This window comes from Bombina bombina, chromosome 12 (assembly GCF_027579735.1).
Source record: "Bombina bombina isolate aBomBom1 chromosome 12, aBomBom1.pri, whole genome shotgun sequence".
In the NCBI taxonomy this organism is placed as follows: Eukaryota; Metazoa; Chordata; class Amphibia; order Anura; family Bombinatoridae; genus Bombina; species Bombina bombina.
Window position 1 is genome coordinate 65,538,405 of NC_069510.1, and position 18,799 is coordinate 65,557,203.

The following is an 18,799-nucleotide window of genomic DNA, read 5'->3' on the forward strand; positions in this document are numbered from 1 at the left end:
AGACCGAACAATGCAGAAGAGCTGAAGGCTGTTATTGAAGCATCCTGGTCTTCCATAACACCTCAGCAGTGCCACAGGCTGATAGCTTCCATGCCACACCGCATTGAGGCAGTAATTGCTGCAAAAGGGGCCCAAACCAAGTACTGAGTACATACAGTATGCATGCTTATACTTTTCAGAGGTCCAATATTCTTCTATGTACAATCCTTGTTTTATTGATTGCATGTAATATTCTAATTTTCTGAGACAGTGGATTTGGGGTTTTCATGAGCTGTCATCACAATTATGACAAATCACAGCTTGAACTATCTTGCTTTGCATGTAATGAGTCTCTCTCATATATTAGTTTCACCTTTTAAGTTGCATTAGTGAAATAAATTAACTTTTGCACGATATTCTAATTTTTTGAGTTTCACCTGTATGTCGGTATAATTATATAATTGTACATTTCCTTTACATACTGTATCATTACAATTGATTAAAACACTTTCCACCTTTATCCACATGTTGGAATTTTTTATGTTCAATAATTGTTTCCATAATCCTAAATTACCAGTTATCAATCTAGTTTGAGCAGCATTTTTTTTTGTTGGATTTGATTTAATGTTTTAATACTACACACTGTCCAATGAATAAAGGAAGATAAATTATGAGTTAAATCCTCCCCCAATAACTCATGGCATTAACCAAATCCAATACATCAAAACTAATATCTAATTGTTTTTGTTGTGTCCTAAAAGTATTAGGCATCCATCTAGCTTGATATCTTAAAGCCTTGTTCATGCCTTGTCCTACATTATGTAATCTATTTGCTAAAGTTTCTATATCAAATCAGTGTTCCAGCAATTGTACCATATGATCCTAACAAAGTATCATACCATGCCCTTCGGGTTTGTATTTTTCACTCTGTTGTTGGTGGAAATTGAACTTCTACATCTACGAAGATCTTTTGTACATTTAATCCAACCTTTATACAAGTTGAAGGTATCCTTTTAATTTTTCCTGGATCAGTAACTGTACTATTCTTATTAATTAAAATAATATATTGTGCCCATAAATTTTGATTACTTATTTTGGAAGCATTATAGCACACAAATACATTCAAGTTTGTCATATTATACACAAGTATTCCCTTGGTATACTCATAAGGTAGATCTGTGGAACTATTTTGTGCTAATGTTTGTATAGTTTGTATTCTTTCTTGAACAGTTGTCCATATATACCCCAAATCGACTCCAGCACAGCGTATTGAAGTCAGATTTTGGATATGTATAGTTCCGGTATCATCATATAAACAGTAATTTGGTTGATACTTTTGTTCTTATGGGGTGTCCAAAGATATCCTGGATTAACAGTCACATTGGCTATATTACAAAAGGTGTTGCCATCACGTGCAATTATCCTGTTTTTGAATTCGTGTTCGATTCACCCATCCACACCTAACAGTTTGACTTTCTTTCCGTACAATCTCTTCTCCTGGTGTTACGGCTTGTATCCCAAAAAGCTTTCCATGGAGGCCAAAAATAAGAATCCATATACTGAATTTCAGCCATATCGGTAAAAGGTAAAACACAATTTTGTTCTCGAAGTTAACATTTTTCCTCAGGTATATGGTCCCATTGTTCTTTACATGGTCTCATTACTAATAAAGTTTTATCATTGCCTACAGCACTTCCGCCGCATCTGGCGGTCCTTGAAGATTTTGAATCCATATTTTAGCACCTACATTTTTAATATTTGATGAACCAAAGCCCTTATCCCCTCTTACTGTTAATGTAGTTGGGGATTCACCCTCTTTCATAGTTGCCATGAACAATGGAATTATCAACAACTGAGCTATTCTGTCCCCTTCTTGAATATGTAATATTTGTTTTCCATTGTTCATTAAAATTACTTTAATTTCTCCTTGATAATCAGCATCTATAACTCCTCCAAGTACTGATATACCCCTCATAGCTAAGCTAGATCTTGAGGCTAATTGTCCATAGTGTTCAGAACGTATCTGGCATCCTATTCCAGTTGTAATTAATTCTACCTCTCCTGTTCCAATTATGCTAAATTTTGCCCCTTTAAATTTTTTGGGATTGCCATAAATTAAAGTAGCCTCCGCCCCAGTATCCACTAAAGCGGGAACTCGTTGTACATTAATTCCTTTCCAATGTATCTGCAAATTTACATAGGGGCAGTTATCATATCTTATATCTACTGGGGTTTGGCTGGCTACCTATTCACTATCACTGACATCGAGAAGTGATTTTGGTTCTTCTCGTTGTGTTTTTACATTCATCTTGGCTACTATTGTGGCTATATCCTCCCATGGATACAATTTCTTAAATTCTCCCCAATCAGGGTATTTCATCTCTTTTTCAAGAGGAGGCGCACTAGGAGTTTTTGTTACATGTGCTTGTACATGTTTCCTATATAGTTTCCACAATTCACTAGTCTCCTTTCCATCTATCTGATCCCAATTTACTCCTGCTGATGCTATATATTTCCTGATTTTATCTTTACTAACTTTCCCTTTTGGTTTTTTTATATTTATTAGCTACTACCTTCATCGCAGCTTCTTCAGCTACATGTTGATACGTACTCAACTTATCTAAAAGCAACCTATTGTTGCATTGCGCTACCATAATATTACCCTCTAATTCAGCAATGTGTTTTTCTAATTTTAAATTACACTTACGCCAATTTTCTGCTTTCTTATGTTGTTCCCTATATGCTGTACACATTATCCATTGCCTCCGTGCTAAAGCGGGCTGTTCTTTTCTGCTCTCAACAGGCACTTCCTCTAATGTTTTAACTACATCAACGAGATTAGCTTCTTTAAGAATCAAGTCCCATTTTTCACCCAATACCGCTCCTTTAGCTACCTCATGTGCCACATCATTATAAGGTAAATCATCCCACCCGGGAATAGTAACGTCTTTGACAACGTTAACTCTCTTTTTAAACATTGTTACCCTTAAAGTGAAGGTAAATATTTTACTTCCAGAAGACAGCACTGCATTTGTTATTATTTATATGATACAATTGCAAAGTTTATTTCTCTATTACATAGCTAATTTAAAAAATATATATCTTTATAAATCCCTACCGTTTCACAGCTGACTCCTCCCAACCCCTATTTCCCTGTTTTAGGTTAGTGACGTATAGAGCGGTCCCACCCGCTCTCTACGTCTATCAAAAGCGTGTTCCCGATGCCGCTTTTAACAGCGCATGCGCTAACACCGGATTTATTTTTACTTACAAATAGCTTCTATTCAGATATAACGATGTATTACCATTAATAAAATTGGTTAGAATAGTATGTGAGTTAGTGACTTCTAATCAGCTGCTTGAAAAGTGAAAAGATGCGCTTGTCTGTATCATTTAGATGATGCAGATGACGTATTGGTTCAGACGTGTAAATAGAACACGGGAGCGCGCGCGGTGTTGAATGCTATGAAAAAATAGTTGCGCATGCGCTCTTTCACGAATAGGCGGATGACGTGCAGTGACGGCCGCCTAACGGCCTAAATTTCAATAGGACAAGCGAAAAACGTGACCGCAATGAAAACAATAACAAGAAAAAACGGGTTGAATAAATGAGGCTAGTTAATTGCCGTAAAAATGTTGATAACTTTTTTTAAAGCAATAATTAAGAAAAATGATGAATTAGACCAATGTTTATTTTAACACATAAATGGAATTCTGAATAGAGAGTAACGTAACTTTACCTTCACTTTAAATAAAATCTCTTTTGTGAATAAGTTTATTTATTTATAAGTTGACAGCGAAACACCCGCAACCAACACAAGTATTTCAATAGTCAAATACTTAAATACCCCACTCCTGGTACCAAATTATGTATTGCCTAACAAAATGTATACCTTAATACATATGCTAAAATCAATAATTGAGCTCTTTGCTATTCTTAATAGGTATAATAGTTTATTCACAAAAGAAAAGAACAATCCTAAACAATAATGTATAATAACAACTTGTTTATATAAAAGGAAAATGAATCACTACATCACCAGATAGTGCATCATATATGTCCCACTGTGGCTGGGGATTCCATCAAACTTCAGCCCGAACGATATAGAAGATCTGGGAGTTTCAGTTTTTATATCCAAACTACACGTCTTCCCTTGAATTGAGAAGCCTGGGGAGAGAAAGTCCCACATCCTTTTTATACACTTTTAATAATAGTTCTTGCATTAGTTTTTGCAAAAGAGGTTATGAAACTGTCTATGTGTCTCTTGTTCCTGTCAAGATGTATCCGGTCCAACAAATGTCTCAACCAAGGAGGAGTCATTTGTTCTTTTAGAATACATATTGTTTTGTTCAGCATTTTTTTCAATCAAAACAAGTAATATATAAGCCTTAAGTCTATGCCATGTCAGCAACTCAGGATTTCTCTGTTTATATAGATTCATATAGGCCAAGAAGACTGGTTCACATTCATCACACTCTATATGGCCTGCCATATCACATTTGTATCACAACAGCTATTTGCAATAAAGCAGTTCACTATATAGCTGCTCAATATACAGCTACTCACTAACGCAAATTAGAACTACACTAACAACTAACCCCCCCTCTGGGTTTTTTATTTTTTACTAATTTTTTTAAACATATTTTAAGCTTAGGGATTTTGGTTTAAAGGGGGTGGTTAGGTTAGTTTGCATTTGGGGTTTATGGCGGCATAGGAGGTTAAAAGTTATGTCATTTCTCTTGAAAAAGTCTGAGCGTCCTCAGACGAAACGCGTAGAGACTCTTGAATCACTGGACTTTGGTTCCAGACAGACTATCTGTGTTTGTTCCACATCACGGAGGATTATCCATCAGCATTTGCCACATTTGGTTTTCAACTACGGCCGGGGTGTCATTTCACATAGAGGACTTCCTCCCTACACCAGTGGAATCCTAGTCTGGAAATTACGTTTTTAATGCTGTTTTATATGCCTTATCTTGTAAGTAGCCATTTGTCTATGTGCACTTACCTGTAATAAAATTTGCTGCACTTGAATCGGGCTGCGCCTGTCTTTGCTTTCTTGTTACAGGTTAATAGTTATGACTTGTGATCTGTTTATGCCTGCATAGAGGGTTAATAGTTAGGACTTGCAATGGGTATGTGGCAGTATAGGGGGTTAATAGATAAGACTTGGGGTGGGTATGTGGTGGTAAAGGGGGTTAAAAGATAGGACTTGCAGTGAGTATGTGGTGGTATAGGGGGTTAATAGATATGACTTGCAGTGGGTATGTTGCGGCATATAGGGGGTTAATAGATAAGACTTGGGGTGGGTATGTGGTGGTATAGGGGGTTAATAGATATGACTTGCGGTGGGTATGTTGCGGTATAGGGGGGTTAATAGATAGGACTTGTGGTGAGTATGTGGTGGTATAGGGGTTAATAGATAGGACTTGTGGTGGTATAGGGGTTAATAGATAGGACTTGCGGTGGGTATGTTGCGGCATATAGGGTGTTAATAGATAGGACTTGTGGTGGTATAGGGGTTAATAGATAGGACTTGCGGTGGGTATGTTGCGGCATATAGGGTGTTAATAGATAGGACTTGCGGTGGGTATGTTGCGGCATATAGGGGGTTAATAGATAAGACTTGGGGTGGGTATGTTGCGGTATAGGGGGGTTAATAGATAGGACTTGTGGTGAGTATGTGGTGGTTTAGGGGGTTAATAGATATGACTTGCGGTGGGTATGTTGCGGCATATAGGGGTTAATAGATAGGACTTACGGTGGGCATGTTGCGGTATAGGGGGTTAATAGATATGACTTGCGGTGAGTATGTGGTGGTATAGGGGGTTAATAGATGGGACTTGGGGTGGGTATATGGCAGTTTAAAGGTTAATTGCTACTTGCAGTTGGTATGTTGCTGTGTAGATGTTTATTAGTTTAATGTCAGTTTGCGATTGAGGGGTACTTCGGTTTAGGGTATTAGGATTATCGATTAGGCAGACGGCAGTTATATTCAAGATATCCTTTACTATACATCCCCAATATGGTCAGCGATGCTGGGTGTTGTCTAAGTCAGCATTGCCGAACAATGGCAGGTATAGTAAACGCCTCTCGCCGAATCGGCTATGTCGAGAGCTTGGAATATTCCAACAGGCTCGTTAGACATAGCGGCGGATCCCTTTGAATATTTCGCAGCCTCATAGCACTTTCGATCATCGGGACCTTAGTGTCTCTATATAGTAGGTAGTTAACAGATATCTAATATCATAACTGCACAAATACCATGTTGTTTTAGTTATCTATATTGAAGTTATATAGCATATTGTGGTCCATCTTGCCTTCCATAACAATATCTTTCATGAGATCCAAGGGTGGTCTTGTATAGACTCCAGAAGGTTTAAAGGTCAGATGGCATATTTATTCAATTTGCGTTTCTGTACAGATGTTTATTACTGCCATTTCATCAAATTGAAAAAATTGTTGTTGTTTTTTGTCTGTTAAGGAAGGCTACCGTTACGGGTTTATCTGCTTTTAACATAAGTGAATTTTGAATATTTCGATATTTCTATCATGTAAATGGTATTTATTTTTGTACCGCATTGTCTGTATCTTGACGTTTAAACTTCAATAAAAAAAATATATATTTATAAATTATTATTCAAGTTTCAAAAACATTTAACTTGATTTACCTAATTCATCAGAAATGACATCGTTTATTGTCTTTATCTTCTAGCTGCGAGGAACTGTAAGGAGCTGCAGGATCAGGGAGAGGTCCTAAGTGACTGGTACACAATCTACCCAGATGGGAAGCAACCTCTGAAGGTCCTGTGTGATCTGCATACGGATGGAGGAGGCTGGATTGTAAGTGCCAGGCAGACTTTTCTCTTACAGAAACTCTTCAATATAAATAAGAATCTGCAAGAGAAATATTCAAAAGTACTTTATATCGGTAATTGCCTATATAAATATATACTGTATATATAAATCCTTGAAAGCGCTCTCCCACAAACACAAATTTTGATTGCTATAAAAATCCAGAGAGTGCATCCTGTTGATTATTGTGTGTATGTAATGAAGACCCAGGATACCAGGGTGCTCTGATTATAAATATAAAAATAAATATTGAAATGAAGAAGCACTCTCAGGACATTAAATGTTGTTTATTTAACTTTTTATTTCCAGGTTAGGTCAACGTTTGGGTCCACGCAAGGACCATTTTCAAGACCAATTAGTATCTTATACAGAAATCCTTTATCTGCTTGAGCAACATTTAATGAAAGTCCTGAGAGTGCCTCAATATTTATATATGGGAACCTTATTCTCTAGAAGCACCACTTAGCATCCAAATTACATTTTTGTCACATATATTTAGGGCTAGATTACTAAGGGGTTTAAGTCTACACCTTAATTATCTTAAAGTCTTGCCTTAGCATAAGCTGCAAATAGCCTCCTGCACCTTTTCTGTATTATCCAGCAGGAATGGTAAAAAACGTATTTTAAGATGAATATTGTTTCTGACCACTATGAAATGACTGCCAAGCTCAGCCTAATGATGACATCATGATCTGGGCTACACATGGAGTCCAATCACAAAAGGCTCACTAGTTGGATTCAACAGACTGTCAATGTTATTCCAGACATCCCAACTCTCCCAGAAGTTTTGGGAGTCTCTGAATTTTAATAGCGGTTGCCTGACGCCCGCAAATTATATACAATATCCCAGAAATCAATGGGGTTTTTTAGAGCGAGCGAGAGAGAGTTCAATGGTCATTTCTAATAGTAGATAGGCTCTGGATAAAAGGGGGTGAATCTGGCTATTTGCAGCTTAATCTAAGGTAAGAATTTAAGATGAATAAGGTTTTAGACTGTCCCTTTATACATACATATACATAATAAATAATGTGTATATACATATATATATATATATATATATATATAAATAATGTTTTAGTGTATTTAAAGACATATATACACATAAACAAATAAATACATATATAGACATATAAATGTGCATTGGAGCAATTTGCAATCAAGTACTGTAAATATTTCACATTACAATGTTCTTTACATAGGGGAATATTTTAAATAGATATTTCTATTTATATATATCTGTATATATCTATACATTTTCATACCATATGTGCTGTATATGACGACTAGGTATAGATATATATTTTACCAAAAAACATCAGACATACTGTACATAGAAATATGTATTTAAGAAGAAATAGAACATATTCTGTTATGTGAAGGACATTGGAATGGAAAATATTCATATTTTATGTTGGGTTAGTGCACTTTGGTTAAACGCAATGGGGTTTGTGCGTGAGTAGGGTCTAATTTATTTATTTATTTTACTTTTCGAGCTCCATTGAAGAATATGACAGAATACATTAACGTGGTTGCGATATTCAAAGTTTGGTTTTATGCGGGTGTCGGGTTTCGCGCTTGTGCGAAAACTTTTTACTTTCAATTTGTAAAACGCACGCAGAAAGCTTACTTCTAGTGGAGTTAACACGCAAGCTCGAAAGCAAAATACGGCTCCACTCGTAATCTAGCGCTAGGTAATATCCCACAAAATATTTTTTTCATTTTAATTCCACATTTTCACAAGGGTCTATTCTGTTATGTTTTGTGTTTTTGTTTAGATAGAGGGCAAACAATAGACGTGAATTCAGCAACTCGCTTCTCAAACAAATGTCTAATTTCGTCTCTTTTCTGCGCTGGATTTATTTGTGTGAAAGTGCAACAGATAAAGATCTGGATTTGCGTAGATCTTTGTGTGTTACTTTTTTCACCAGAATAAATCAGATTCCAAAAAAAGCCAAATGCTGCCACCCGCGGCCATATCCACTATTGGTTTGAGAAACAATATAGTCTTACTTTATAGATTTTGAGAATCAAAATGTTTATGTGAATATGCAAATATTACAGTTAAAGGGACACTAAACCCAATTCTTTTATGATTCAGATAGAGCATGCAATTTTAAGCACCTTTCTAATTTGCTCCTATTATCAAATTTTCTTTGTTGCTGATTGGTGGCTACATTTAGGCACCAATCAGCAAGTGCTACCCAAGGGCTGAACTTAAAACGGGCCGGTGTTCTGTTAAGGGACCGAACTTTTGAAAAGAGCGAACCATGTCACTTCCTGTGACGTTACATCAGCTGTTGTACACATTTTGGCCCTAATGCGCATGCGTGACAGCGTCGTCACTGTGAAACTATATAGACTTGTGAAATTAAGAAGCCTTTCTATAGCGCATGCGTGGGATTTTCTATCCCAAATGGGGGGGTTTATAGAACGCTGTTTATTCGTCCCTGCATGACAAACAGCCACTCGGCTCTCGCCACTGCTTCTGTTGGAAGATCCATTTTACTTTAGTAGAAAGTCTGGTCACGTTGTCATTGCTTTAGCAACAAAAATATTATTTTGCAATCTCGTATTTTAAACTAAACATAAAGTGAAGTGCTTTGAATGCACGCCTTCTTGTTTGTATGCGTTTGAAGTTATAGGTTAAGTTATTTTATATTTTTGTTCCATCCACACCCTAATAAATTGTTCTATGTGTTTTAATATACATTTTCCTATCCTTACATTTATATCGATTTTACACCATAATTCACATATATTGTTGAATAAACAGCGTTCCATAGACCCCCCCATTTGCGATAGAAAATCCCACGCATGCGCTATAGAAAGGCTTCTTAATTTCACAAGTCTAAATAGTTTCACGGTGACGTATGCGGCCAGGTATGTGATGACGCTGGCAAGCATGCTCATTAGGGCCAAAATGTGTACAACAGCTGATGTAACGTCACAGGAAGTGACATGGTTCGCTCTTTTCAAAAGTTTGTTCCCTTAACAGAACACCGGCGCCTAAACTTTCATTCCTGCTTTTCAAATGAAGATACCAAGAGTATGAAGAAAAATTGATAATGGGAGTAAATTAGAATTTGCTTAAACTGTGCATGCTCTATCCAAATCATGAAAGAAAAAAATTGGGTTTAGTAGGCCTTTAACATTTTTTTTTAAATTGCACAATGTTCCGCCAACATTTAATGTAGTATCAAAAACATCTGTGCATCTCTAATTTTCTTTTGCTAAACGACCTTATCTGTAAGAATGAGTTATTTCACCAGTGTATATATTGTTTAGATAAAATATTAGAACATAGATAATTCATTTTGTGGTCATACACCTTTTTCTGTAGGTGTTTCAGCGGCGCTGGGATGGTTCTGTTGACTTCTTCCGTGATTGGAAATCATACAAGACCGGATTTGGCAGCCGTCTGAATGAGTTCTGGTTGGGAAACGATAATATTCACAAGATAACATCAACAGGTCATAGTCTCTCTGTTTTTCTCTTTGAATGGCAGAATAAAAACCAATAAACCTAGAGTTTGTAGACATTAAAGGGATAGTAAACACCAACAATGCTATTGTTTAAAAATATACATAATCCCTTTATTTACCATTCCCCAGTTTTGCATAACCAACGCTGTTATAGAAATGTACTTTTTACCTCTGTTATTACCTTTTATCTAAGCCTATGCAGACTGCCTCCTTATCTCAGATCTTTTGACAGACTTGCATTTCAGGCAATTAGTGCTAAATAGACATGTGCACCAGACATGTGCAATTTGTTTTGTTCAAAATCAAAATTCGTGTCATTCGTTGATTTAATGTATCCAAATTTCCGAATCACCCTAGTAACGAAACTAAACTAATCCAAATTCATTTGTAACGAAAAATCCGAATTAGTTCGGATTCATTTGTTTTATTCGAATGGCCGTGGCGCGATAGTTTGACTTTCTGGACTAATCACAATTCCTTTGCCGTTCCACATTTATTAAAAAAAAAAAACCCAAAAAAAACGAATATAGATATATTGCAATTAAATATAGTGAGAGAGAACAGTTAAATAATTCCTTTTGTGTTGGTTGGAACCATCTGAATCAGCGTAACATAACATATGAATGAATCCAAACATATCGAACTTCCGAATACATCCGAACGCATCTGATATCGAATCAATCCGAATGCATCCGAAATGAATGACTGCTATATGAAATTAATCCGAATGCATCCGAAACAAAATTAAAAAATACAGTTCGATATGTTGGGATTAATTTGTTATGTTATGTTACGTTGATTCAGATGAACTGTATTTTTTTATTTTGTTTCGGATGCATTCGGATTAATTTCATATAGCAGTCATTCATTTCGGATGCATTCGGATTGATTCGATATCAGATGCGTTCGGATGTATTCGGAAGTTCGATATGTTCGGATTCATTCATATGTTATGTTACGTTGATTCAGATGGTTCCAACCAACACAAAAGGAATTATTTCACTGTTCTATCTTACTATATTTAATTGTAATATATCTCTATTAATTTTTTTTTTAATAATAAATATGGAACGGCAAAGGAATTGTAAATAGTCCAGAAAGTCAGACTATCGTGCCATGGCCATTCGAATAAAACGAATGAATCCGAACTAATTCAGATTTTTTGCTACAAATTCATTTGGATTAGTTTCGTTTTGTTACTAGGGGGTTCGGAAATTCTGATACATTTGAATCTCTGAATTACTCGAATTTCGTCCGAATTTGGATTCAGAACGAAATGAATTACACATGTCTAGTGCTAACTCTAAAATAACTCCACATGCGTGAGCACAATGTTATTTATATGAATAACACATGAACTAACACCCTCTAGCTGTAAAAAACGGTCAAATGCATTCAGATAAGAGGATGCCTTCAAGGGCTTAGAAATTAGCATATGAGCGCTACCTAGGTTTAGCTTTTAACTAATAATAGAGAACAAAGCAAATTTTATGATAAAAGTAAATTGGAAAGTTGTTTATAATCACATGCCTTGTCTAAATCATGAAAGTTTAATTTGGACTTTACTATTCATTTAATATGTAATAAAATATGTTTATTACCGACTCGTCACAGGCACATGGGAACTGCGCATAGATCTCCAGGACTTTGAGAACACAAAGCAATTTGCCAAATATACTTCCTTCCAAATCCTGGGAGAGACTGAGAAATACAAGTTATTACTCGGCGCCTTCAAGGAGGGCACTGCAGGTAAGTGATAGTGACGCTTCAAGCTGGAAATATATAAATCATACTTGCAATTTGTTATTGAATACATTAAATAGTTTTGCTGTATTTTTGTATAGGTTATATTGAGACCACATAACTATTAAAAACTGATGTTGCATAGTGAATGGAATTTTTATTATTGTTATTTATTTATGAAGCTCCAACATATTAACACAGCACTGTAACATTAAAGGGACAGTAAAGTCATAATTAGACATTCATGATTTAGACAGAGCATACAATTTGAATCAACTTTTCTTCTATTATTTAATTGCTTCCTTCTCTTGTTATCCTTTGCTAAAAGGTTTATCTAGGTAAGCTCAGGAGCAGCAAAGAACCTAGGTTCTAGCTGCTGATTGGTGGCTGCAGATATATACCGATTGTCATTGGCTCACCCATGTGTTCATTTAGAAACCAGTAGTGCTGCTTCTTCAACAAATGATACCAAGAGAATGTGAATAGTTGTAAACTGGAAAGTTGTTTACAATTGTATGTTCTACCTAAATCATAAAGATAAATTTAGGGGTTCATGTCTCTTTAAGTATACAGTTATGGAGTACAATATTCTGAAGACATTTACATAAGTGATAAGGGTAGAGGGCCCTGCCTTTGAGTCACTGTAAGCTGTAAACCGGCGTTACAAAAAATGATCAACAGGACAGGTGGACTCGTGAGCTTACATTCTAAAAGGAGTACATGGAGACATTGAGGGAGAGGGAAACATAAGTTGTAGAGACATCTTAACGTAAGTTGTAAGCATCCTTGGGGAGAGAAGTAGGTCTTGGGCAAAGAGGAGGGGTGCAGAGGGGACAAGTTTTGGAGTATTTGCAGAGATATAGAAGGGTTCAGTGTTGATGAGGGCTTTGGATGTTAGGGTCAAAATTTTGAATTTTATTCAAAGTGGAGGTGTTGGCTGTGTGGGATGTGTGGGATTAACATAAGGCTATCCTTGAAACAAAACATTTATATGGGGATACTATATATATTTCTTTCATATAGGTGGCGAGAGTCCACAAGCTAGTTACTGGTGGGATATACATTCCTACCAGGAGGGGGCAAAGTTTCCCAAACCTTAAATGCCTATAAATACACCTCCCACCTCACTCATGCCTCAGTTTAAAAAACTTGAAGCATGATGTGCTTGATTTCTTCAGTGAAAGGCACTTCTAAGCATATTGAAGCCCAGTTCCTCTCTAAGTGCAGTGTTTGTCTTGAGGGATGTGAAAGGAGTATTGCCTGATGATACCATGTTTTGCCTATGGGAAAGCTTTTTATAAGGCTCTCTGTAAATCGGTTGCAGGGATTCATCTGCTGCCTCCCTTTATAGATCTAAAATATAGTTGTGCACCATTAACTCTGCTGATATGTTTCAGTACTGGTTTGGCTGTCTGCTATATGTGGATGGGTGTCTTTAAGGTAAGTATGAAAATGTATCTTTTTTAACAAAGACACTCTCAGCTATGGATTAGGCACTTTTTAAGTAACGTTGTTATATATTGTTTATATATATAGGCCTTGAGTCAGTTGTTTAGTGCTCCTTATATATTATAGCTGCAAAACAGGTTTGTTTGAAACATATCTTTGTATGTCTTAGCATGTCTTGGCATGTCTTTAAAAAAATAAAAATAAAAAAGGGCATGTCTTGACCTGTTTGGGGATAAACTCCACCCCCAAATCGCCCTGTGTTTTTCATTTTTTTGTTAGAAAGCTATATGCAGCACTTGTTATATCACTGCTTTTTTCAATACTTTTTTTTATATATATTAGCACTTATTCACACTCTCTCAAGCCTGCTATATATAGGAGCATAGATATAAAATTGCAAACTATTTATATATATATATATTATTTTTTTTATGCAACTATGTCTCAAACTGAACCTTCCTCAGAAGTTACCATAGAAACTAAGCTGCTTGAACATATCTCTACAAAAAGATAAGTGTGTTTGTTAAAGGCTGATCTGATTTCTTCAGCTCATTTATGTGGCTATTGTTTTAATATTTTCTATGAGTATAAATGCTATCACTGTTAATAATTTCCAGTCTAATGCAAAGGACATTTCTGCAGCAATGAAAGATTTTATATTGTCTGCTATTCCACCTTCAAATAAATGTTAAAAGGCTTTGCATTATGTTCTTAAATCTAGTGAATTTGTACTGACCGACAGCATACTGACGTATCTTCTATTGATGGGGGTTCCTCTGATTCGTAGGATCTTACATCAGAGACAGAGATTGACAAATCTTTTATGTTTAAAATTGAATATATTTGTCCTTTTTAAGGAAGTATTATTTACGTTAGGGATTGAGGAGCCTAAAACTCCTGATGATAGACCTAGTAATCGTTTAAATTCTGTATTTAAGACTGATGTTATTACTCTTAAAGTATTTCCTATTCCAGACACTATCTCTAATCTCATTGCTAAAGAATGGTCTAAGACTGGTACTTCTTTTAATCCTTCAAGGTTTTAAAAATTGTATCCCTAGGGGGGCGGACCTAATCGTCGAGCTGAGCAGAGGTGTACAGGCTGAGCTCCCGGTCCCTATGTGATATAAAGGTTTTTTTAATGCTAATTCACCCAAATTTTGGGGCTTTTTGAGTTCCTACAGCTACCTACCACAACCCTTTGCACTAAAGGGGAACAAAGAAAAACTTTCTCCCGTGAAGTAGAGACCCAAAGTTGGACAGAGGTCGGAGGACCAAGCGGAGCTACTAATCCTCAGAGTTTATCCACCACCGGCGTGCTTCGGAGGGTCGGGGATCCGCTCCGGAGCACAGATTCGGGACGACAAGTAGCAGTTCTCCTCAAGCTGCCTTGACCTCAGGATCCGGGTACAGTCGACCGCAAATTGATAGGCACCTGTCCAGCCGGGTCCGGCGACTATCTAAGGAAGCTTTAGTGTGAAGGAGTACCTTCTGTGGAATACAGCCTGGGGAGCGGAGACCTTTGTGTAATGCGGGTATCCCTGGGCCCTGAGCTGCACGAAGAGGCAAACTTTCCCGAGCTCTTACCTTTGGCGCGAACGGCAGCCATCTTGGGTCGTCTCAGCGCAATAACCTGCTTGATCTCCAGTGGCATCCTTCCGACCAGCAAACCCGCTTGGGACATCATCACGTCCCTACAGCCGAGTGAGAATCAACGCCAAACCCAGTCCTGGTGAGTCATATGTGGGGGGGGGCAGCATGCAGCATCAAATACCTAACTGAGGCCACAAGTGCAGGCCGGATCTAAGGCCTATACCTCCGGAGGGTCGGGGCTCCGCTCCGGAGGAAACACTGCCCATAGACTAGTCTATTAGAAATATTAACCACTCCAGAGAGGTGCATACGTTGTGCCACTGTGCTATTAGGGACAATAAACCCAACTTACTTTTTGGCCCCTGAAAGTTTTCTTTAAGACCTCTAACGTCATTATATAACAGGGAGGTCTTCCTGAACTCAGTTCTTCATTGGAACTTTACAAGCCTCATTGATGTCGGGGTTTGCCTCACCCTATCAGCAGAGTCTTCCTTAGCAGCTGTACTGCCCTTACACATGAAATAAAATTCTCCTTTACCGACTTTTGCTGAACAAAGCCTATCCTTACATTTGACCTGCTGTGACTTCCTCCTGACACTCCAAAGGCCCCTACTCCTTGCCACCGCTCTTATTGAATTCAGTGGACCCTTTAAGCTAATAGCTGCTGTGCCAGCTTTTTGTATTTGGGCTATCTGCCCAAATTGTAGTATCAATCTGTTATCTAACTTTAACCTTTTTCACTACAGGGGTTTTATTACCAATGTTCTGTACATTACTGGTCCTTACTGCATTGTTTTTGTGAGTTGTGTACTCTGTGACCCCCTATGTCCTCTCCTTTTCCGGTTCTACTGGCCGGTACTGGTCACTCTCTCTCACCCCTTCTCCCCTCACTCTGGGAGGTAACCTCTCTCTCTGAATAATATTTAATCCCTCCATAGATATCAGTTGCGCCCTTTACTCCCTTCCCCGCCAGGTTATTGTCGGCAGGTCACACCCCCATTCCCTTTCCCCACATTGTCCTAAGGCTGATATCTGCTTTAACATTTTCTTTTTACAAGTATTTTATGCTCTGGGTTATTGGTTGCTGCGTCAGCCTGTCTGTGGTCTGGACATCACCCCATCCGTGGTGTTATGTTTCTACTAACATATTTTTTAACAAAGGTTCAATTTAAGTGTTACAGGAGGGAAACTAATCTATACTGTCTAGCCAGTAACTTTAATTGCTTATTACAAATAGGGGATCTCCGGCTGGCCCCTCCTTTCCGGCCCAGCTTGTCTGGGTTGGTCACTTCCTCTTCCCCTTTTCCCTTCCGCAAGGTCGTATCCCCTGTTCCCGGGCCAGAAGGGGATCTACCTCAAAGATAATTTTGGTTTGGATTCAGGGGCAGTTCTTTTGTTGACCTGTGTCTGGGGGGGGGTCTCGCTGGCCCTCGCCCCTCGGTGGCGGCTTTCTTCTCTATATACTGTGCATGAGGTAATTTGATCTCTAGTGTGATTGCTGCCATGGAGGGGTAGGGGTCGGGGCGGCCCTCTAGGCTCCTCTTTATGTGCTCACTTGCATGGCTTCCTATTAATGTATTAATTTTTGTAACCATCTGTGAGTTAAACCATTGATGCCTCTATAACCTGACTTAACCTGTGTCTGTATTTACTCCCTTGAGATTCTCTTTGCTACACTAGCAAAATGCCTCATACTTCCAGACGGCATCCAAAAACCCCTGGATTTGCCCAATCCCACAAGGAGCCAGAGGATGATTCTAACGATGGCCTGAGTGGGTCTGAGCCTGTAGGGGAGGGTTCCCAACATGAAGTGACGCCAAACCCCAGATCTCAACACTTCATTACGGAGGACACTCTCAAAAAGATGCTTGCTAGCCAAACTCGTTTTATCACAAAAGAAATTCAAAAAAGCCACGCTGAGCTGAAAAAGGATATTTCGGAAATAGGAGAAAGGGTGGATTCCTTGGAAAGGCGGCAAGACAACATCACTACAGATCAATCAAACCTCTTGGCATATTCTGAAGCTCTGTCAGACCAGCTGAGTCAACTTGAGTTTAAGCTTGCAGATGTTGAAGACCGGGCCCGAAGAAACAACATCAGATTTCGGGGTATACCAGAAGACATTGCACCAGCTGACCTGCAAGGCTTCCTTTTGGAACTCTTTGATAACTTACTGGGCCCCACCGAGGGTTTAACCACTACTATGGAGAGAGCACATAGAGCTCTGCGCCCAAGGTCAGTTTCACAGGAGAAACCAAGAGACGTTATCGTTTGTTTTCACAGCTTCCTTTTCAAGGGTAAGCTGATGCAGGCCGCTTTCCGCAAGCCTCAAGTGGCAGAAAGATTTCAAGCTATCCAACTACTCCCAGATTTGTCAGCCCATACACTACAATATAGAAGACAGTACCAGCCAGTCACGTTCACTCTCAGAAAAGCTGGCATAAGGTACAGATGGGGGTACCCATCCAAGTTGCTGATTTCAAGGGACAATCAAACACATATAATATCTTCACTGGCTCAGGGCACTACATTACTCGCACAGTGGGGTCTCACAAAGGGCGATATGTTGGAACCCACTCCTGGCAAAGCAAGGTTGAGAGCCACAGCACCTGAATGGCCCACTAAAGATCAGCGAACCAAGAGACAAAAAATACAGCATTCACAGGACTCTCAAGGACCTCAGGTTTCCTCCTCTTGAAAGGGAGGCATATTTGGCCAGCAACAATGTTTTTCCACCACCATGCCTTTTCACGGTGACCGCCCTTATAGGGTGGCCTTACAGTTATAGAGGTATTCATCTTGCACTGGACCGTGTATGGTCCCTGTTACTGTTATTAGTATTATTGTTACTGTTATTATCCTTTGTTATACCTGTTTATGTTCACGTTTGATTCTGTCTCTAATTACTTTATGGGGCCATTCCATCACAGGTCAACTGCCTCTAATTAGATGGATGGGATAATAACTTGACTCCCTAGATAGTAGATGTACTGTTTTACCACTCTATGCTATGGTTGTTGGTACTGCTGTCTAGAGGGCTACATTACATTTTAGTTACTGTTCTTGTTGTTGGCCACACACCTCCACTTATTTACTCTCAGGTTCACCATTCGAATTAAACACTTACATGCTCTGCTCCCTCTGCACATTGAGGGGGGCCGATGGTTTCGTCTCTCTCTAGATTCTCCTCTCCTAGCACCCCCCCATATAGGTAGCCCACGCCAGGGTTCCAATTAGGTGAACTACTTTTACCTTAGCCCCAATACAACACCCAAGAGTTGATATCCCGACCTAGTCCACTCCCCTAACTGCACTCCCCTACCTCCCACCCTACCTCCCTACTTAGAGTCTGTCATTTATGATGGCTCACTGTATAAAGGTTCTTACTCACAACGTAAGGGGCCTCAATTCTCCCTTTAAAAGGAGTCTTCTGACCCGTGAACTTAAATTTCATAATCCAGACGTAGTTTTCCTGCAGGAGACTCATTAGCAGGCGGGCCCTCCTCAATACCTCCCCCTTCTCTAAGAAAGCTAGAGGCACGGCCATTTTACTTCACAACAGGGTTGCTTATGAACAGATACAAGCATTTATTGATCCTCAGGCCAGATACACTATCTTGGTCTGTAAATTGGATCATGTTCTCCATACGTTGGTCTTCATATATTTACCCAATTCCCGACAGCCTACATGTCTCCG

General features: G+C 38.5%; 1 protein-coding gene across 1 annotated transcript in view; it reads left to right on the forward strand.

The window, feature by feature from the left end:
* The window catches only part of LOC128642575 (ficolin-1), a 116,418-nt gene that overhangs the window by 86,261 nt on the left and 11,358 nt on the right, over window positions 1-18,799 (forward strand). Inside the window, exons 6-8 of the mRNA XM_053695340.1 lie at window positions 6,696-6,823; window positions 10,176-10,305; window positions 11,932-12,066. Of these exons, the coding sequence (XP_053551315.1) occupies window positions 6,696-6,823; window positions 10,176-10,305; window positions 11,932-12,066 (393 nt within the window). The remainder of the gene's footprint in view (window positions 1-6,695; window positions 6,824-10,175; window positions 10,306-11,931; window positions 12,067-18,799) is intronic.